This window comes from Aristolochia californica, unplaced genomic scaffold, assembly GCF_029961685.1.
Source record: "Aristolochia californica isolate CCGP_79_NKW_82.1479 unplaced genomic scaffold, dmAriCali1.0.hap1 SCAF_13, whole genome shotgun sequence".
Lineage (NCBI taxonomy): Eukaryota > Viridiplantae > Streptophyta > Magnoliopsida > Piperales > Aristolochiaceae > Aristolochia > Aristolochia californica.
The window spans coordinates 10,548,876-10,554,866 of record NW_027181804.1 but is presented as its reverse complement, the minus strand read 5'-3'; the positions used below and the strand labels follow the sequence as shown (position 1 = coordinate 10,554,866).

The window sequence follows — 5,991 nt, the reverse complement described above, 5'->3', positions numbered from 1 at the left end:
GTGGGACGGCCTCCATGTGTCCCACGTACGAACTGGGGTGCGATCGTGTTAACGAAATTTTTTTGTACAGGATAGGTAGGTACGCACTAAATATCTAGAGAGGGGACCACAGAGAGGACAATGACACCACAACACGCCAACCCAAACTAAGTATATAAAAATGCAGTTTTAGAAGGGAAGGGAAGCCAAGCCAAGCGAAGCCGAAGGAGAGGAGGAGGAGTAGGTGTCTCCTTCATTTAAAACTCAAAAGCAAAAGCTTTGGGAACAAACAACCACTCTCAAAGGAAGGGGGGAAGGTAAGGCTAAAACTTAAAAACATTAAATAAACGAAAAAAACAAAGCGGAAAAGAAAGCAAATGGGAAAAAAAGGCGCAAAGGATGGCATGACAGGCAAAACCCTGTCTGCGATGTCGTCGCCGACATCTTTCCTTGTAATGATTCGTTAGTTTCTCTGCTCGCATTTGCTCTCTCATTTAAATCTCTGAACACCACAATAGAATTCCGTATCTTCCTTTGCTCCCTCTCTCTCTCCTCTTCGAAATCTCAAGTCTGAACAAATTGCCAGAGGGAAACTCCATAGAATTCCCTATCTATCTCTGTATACTCTTTCGTTTTTTTTTTTCTGTTGTCACAAAGCCCGTCTCTGATCCCCAGAAACAAAAAGCAGCAGCGGCTTCTCTTACGAATAACGATAACACTGTAACGGGGGGAAAGGAAACAGTGGTCTTTACAGTCTGAATGAATACCCGGATTTCTCTTTTCCTTTCTCCGACTAATTCGATCATGTGATCTGCTCATCAGCTTTGCAGGCAGCGGCAAAAGGGAAACCAGAGACAAAGAGACTGTGCGGTGTTGTCAAGAAAGAGATTCTAACGAGGACGCAAGAGCGGGGAGAGAAGGAATGCAAGATCTAGGAGGGGGAGGAGGTCTAGGGATGGGGATGGGAACGGGAATGGGGATGTTGGGTGGACTTGGGAACATGGTGGAAATGGAGGGTGGAGGACCCACCGCCGACCACCATCGGCAATTGAAGGCAGAGATTGTAAGCCACCCTCTGTACGAGCAGCTGCTCGCTGCCCATATCGGCTGCCTACGCGTTGCTACGCCCATCGATCATCTTCCTCTCATCGACGCGCAGCTGGCGCAGGCCCACCATCTCCTCCGTTCTTACCAGTCGATGCAGCAGCCGCAGATTCTTTCACAGCACGAAAAGCAGGAGCTCGACAACTTCCTAGTATATGAAAAAAACTCCATCCTCTCTCGAGTTTCGTTTGTATTTATGATCGTTATTGTCGTTTTTTATATTTTAATGTTTGACCATTTTCTCTCCCTTCTTCCCTCCCTTGCAGACGCAGTATTTGTTGGTTTTGTGCTCCTTCAAAGAGCAGCTTCAGCAGCATGTACGAGTGCACGCGGTGGAGGCCGTCATGGCTTGCCGGGAAATCGAGCAATCGTTTCAAGCTCTCACCGGTATTTTCTTCCTCTCTCCTACTTAATTCGTTACACAGGGAGAAGATTTAATCACCTCCGGTTTAGGTTTTCTACGTTTCTGGCTTGCATTCTTTATTGCTTGGGATTGAAGATGGCCTTCTAGTGCAGATCTCATAATGGATTTTGTCTCATCTTTTGTTCATTGGTTGGTAGAAAGAACGAGAGACTTTTTGGGTTTTGTGATGATTTCGATCTGGAGTGGGAGGTTGGTAGTGGGGCCTGCCCGGTAGAATAGTTTATGTAGTTGGGAGAAGTTAGTTAATTAGGTAAGAAGGTGGGAGCTTACAGAGAGAAACTAAAGAATAGCGGCCACTACATTGGCATACCTTTTACGAATACTTATCATCCTTTTGTCTGCTTTTAGGGAGTTAGGAGATACATCTCGCAAGACACTTGTGATCACTCATGGATCTTTATGGATTGATGATGTTCTTGAGTTCAGGCGATTGGTAGAGAAAAAAGAGAGAAGGTTCTTTTGTGATCGCCCACATAAACGAATTAGCAACATGGCACTTCGGAAGTGCAACATAGAAGCGTCGCCCAGAGTTAACCAGTACTCCATGATCAGGAAATGTAGATTATTTCAGGTGTAAACGGTGGAAGAACGATCACAGTCAAATTTGGGTGACTTGCTGCTTCCAAACCAACGAGTTTTCAGCTCCTTTTCTTCTTGATGGCGTAAGGGTTAAGTCTTCATCCTTTCAGGCAGCAACTTGGCTACTTGTGAGAAATCCAGAGACGTTTAGTGGTGTGAGGGGCTTGATTTAGCAGAATCCATTCCCGTGCATTAGCAGGATTTTTTTACAATTTGTTCTTATTATGGATGGGTTAGCGATGATGTTGAATCACCATCACCTCTCCCAAGGGTGTTGACATGTCCCGGAAGAGAAGAGTAACTGATCCAGAAAATCGTGATTCTCATTAGAGTAGCATATCTGAAAGTTGTAGATTCTCATCTACCTTCCTATCTTTGATGATTGTTTACACTTTAGAAATAAGAATCTTGGCAGGCAAAGAAGCTCCTTATTTAGACACTTTTTGAAAGTAATTTTCATTTAGGAATCTAAGCTCCAAATTATTCTTCTAATTTTTTTTGACAGGTGTCCTTGTTGCTTCTTTCTTCCCTTCATTAGGGGTCTATTTGGAACCCCATGGAAAAGAAGAAAATAAAAGAAAATAAGAATTTGACCATTATTATTCTAAAAAATAGTTAGCAACTCCCCGAAAGGGCTTTTACCATGTGTTAACCCCCTTGATCCATAGTGAAAATGGGACCGACACCGGTTTTTTATGGGTCATGATTATAACTTTCTCATTTAATTGTTCATAGCCTGTAAAAATAAGAAACATTTATGACTTATTCATGCCATCGGTGTCCCATCCCTTGTTAGGAGAACAATTTTCAAGTCTGTCCCGTGGTATATGTTGCTTGAGTCGTGGTGAACCTGGTTGTAGCTAATTAACTTCCTATAATTATTTTCTGTTTGTTTTGGTCCGGTTGTTGGTCGTTTGGTTTATGTGTGGTAGGTCTATTGACTGCTCTGGTTTTTTTTTTTTTTGGAAGAAAATGAACTACTGGAGGTGAAGCTCAGGCTCAATGGGCTGATTTATTTTTCAGCAGTTCAAAGTTAGCTTTAGTTTGGTCATAGTTTGGATGGATCAGATGCACTGGAACCATCATGTGGTCCTAGTTCAGATGATGAAAGGGGTCTCACTAGCCTCTCATGTGGCTGAAAGAAAAAGGAAAAGAGCAAACATTGTGGGACGTGACAGATACAAACCAGAAGCAATTTTAGGGGTTTATTTATGGATTTTTTCTGAGAAGTAAAAGAAAGTAGCACAAAATGTAGGATGTCAGACAACTTTGCTTGCTGAGTATAAAGTGACTTAAATGCAGATTCCTATGGACTTCTGGTTTGATTGCCGAAAATGGAAATTGCAGAAGAGGTTAACATCCACTAACGAAAAGTATTACTGAACCGAAGAAACATAAAGAAGGAAGTGAGCTTTTCTTTCGGTTTATTAGAGAAAAGAGAAGGCAAAGTTTAGGACAATGTCTCTTCAATTAACTTTGGCGCACAGTAAATCACTTGTTATTCTTAAGTCTTTAAGGTTCCAGGAAACCAAGTGGGGGTTCAATCTTGTACATGGATCGAGACGTTTCATGATGGGAAACCTTTTGTTAAAGATTTCATAGTTACATTGGCGAACTAAAGGAGGTCGAGACGGAAGGTGATATTAACCCAAAGGGATGCAGTTGAAATTGATTATCATGTCGTTGCATCATTACTTAACTGTTCAAGAATGTATATTTTAGTTAAACCTAGTTCTACTTCTGGAAATGAAAGGATTCAAAGGTAGAATGGAGATTGGTCGAATTTCAAAGGCTTATGGTAATCTTAGTTCCTAGACCTTCACGACAAAGACGACCTCTGATGTCCTCATGCAAATGGATCCATAAATTTTCATATCCAACCAAGGGAAACAGCTACTTACTTGCAGACCGGGGAAGTATCCGATTTCGAGGGTGGCCTCATTTGTTCGTGACTTTGTGATTTATAGCTTCTGTACACGTAGCCTGCAGTAACTGCAATATGTCGTGTCTACCTTTTGACAGGAGTAACACTGGGAGAAGGCAGTGGTGCAACAATGTCGGATGATGAGGACGAGTTGCAGGATTGCACGTTAGACAGTGGTGATGGACAAGACCTGATGGGATTTGGTCCGTTACTTCCGACAGAATCAGAAAGATCTTTAATGGAAAGAGTGAGGCAGGAGCTGAAGATTGAACTCAAACAGGTGAGGCTTCAATGGGATTCTTTCCCTTCAGAACTTGATCAAACTGCGTTTGAAAGTGTTGTGTGCATAATTGATGAGACATGTTTGATGAGTGCAGGGTTTTAGGTCAAGAATTGAAGATGTAAGAGAGGAGATTATGAGAAAGAGAAGAGCAGGCAAGCTTCCTGGGGACACAACTTCTGTTTTGAAGAACTGGTGGCAGCAACACTCCAAGTGGCCTTATCCGACGGTAAGCTTAAAAACCTCAAGCAACTTTTTAGATTTACAAATCGAGAAATATATAAGTAATTAGCTCAAACAAAATGGATTTTTCCTTTGGTTTTTATAAAAAAATTCAGGAAGATGACAAGGCCAAACTAGTGGAAGAGACGGGCTTGCAGCTAAAACAGATTAACAATTGGTTCATCAATCAAAGAAAGCGAAACTGGCATAGTAACTCCCAATCGGCGACAACTCTGAAATCCAAGCGCAAGAGGTAAAGATGGGCGTTTGTCTCGTTGCTTCCACGCGATGAGAAGAGAAATTTCTGTGAAAGTTATACATATTGTACAAGTAGCAAGGATGGCAGTAATTTGGGGACTAACAACTTTGGGTAGACAAAGGTGTAATATAGGCGAATGCAACCATGTCATAATTAAACGGGTTTCTGTATGATAAGTCTCTCAGCTCCGAATATGGATGGAAGTATGACAGGGAACTGGCCTCCCAGAACCCAGTTCTTGTTGAAACACCCAGTTTCAAAGAAATAATATCAGTAGCACTGATCAACTGAAAATCCTTAATTTCAATATTTACACCCTGTATACAACTAGCGATTTCAGGGAGAGAGCAGAATGGACACTTCCATGGTTGGCCAACTGGCCAGAAGCAAAAAACAGTTCATCATATATGAGCAACCCTGGTGCTGCTTATTTGCCAACGGAGCTATAACTGATCTAGATATGCTTCTTGTATGATTTACCTTTAAATAAGAGATAGACTATTACAGATGAGGATTGGCGTGCCGTGTACGGTGCAGATATTGGATTTCAAGCTGCAGTTGCTAGTATTGGATTTCACATACGTAGTGGTGCCTTAAAATCCAATACATGTCAGGTGCCTTAAAATCCAACACATTTTAGGTATGTAATTAGAATTAGAATTTAAGCTTATTATAAAAAGGGTTCCATTCGTCTGCATTATGATAATCAAGTAGTCATTCATATTACTTGGAATCTAGTTTTCCATGAAAGAACTAAACATATTGAGGTGGATTGTCGATTTATACGGGAGAAGTTTCAAGCAGGAATAATCTCCTTCAAACATGTTTCATCTCAAGAGCAAGTAGCTGATATTCTCACTAAACCCGTTACATCTAAAATCCTATCTTTTATATGTGGCAAGTTGGGTATTTATGATGTCTTTTCTCCTCCAGCTTGAGGAGGAGCGTTGGAAGATGGGCTCAAGCCCACACATCAAAGGAGTGGCATATGTGTGAAATATGATATTTTTCTTAAAGATGGCATAAGGGTGTAAATACGTGTTCTTTTTATGTCTTTTGTTTTATCAAGTTGTAGCCCTAAGGGCATTATAAAGACTATAAATAAAGGCATTGCCTAAGAGGTAGGGCATTGAAGCTCTCTCCTCTCATTCCACAAATTTGTCCAACCCTTATTCTCTCTTTGACGCAAACCTCTTTTCTCTTAATCCAAACTCTCTCCT

At 41.3% G+C, this 5,991-nt stretch overlaps 1 protein-coding gene across 1 annotated transcript; it reads left to right on the top strand.

Moving 5' to 3' along the window:
- The first annotated feature begins 348 nt into the window (after nt 1-348).
- On the top strand, nt 349-5,224 carry LOC137947952 (homeobox protein knotted-1-like 7). The gene is made up of 5 exons (XM_068793824.1): nt 349-1,234; nt 1,350-1,470; nt 4,109-4,290; nt 4,388-4,519; nt 4,629-5,224. Exons 1-5 carry the CDS (start codon nt 902-904, stop codon nt 4,767-4,769), a joined length of 909 nt encoding a protein of 302 aa, XP_068649925.1. The 5' UTR covers nt 349-901; the 3' UTR covers nt 4,770-5,224.
- The last annotated feature ends 767 nt before the right edge of the window (nt 5,225-5,991 follow it).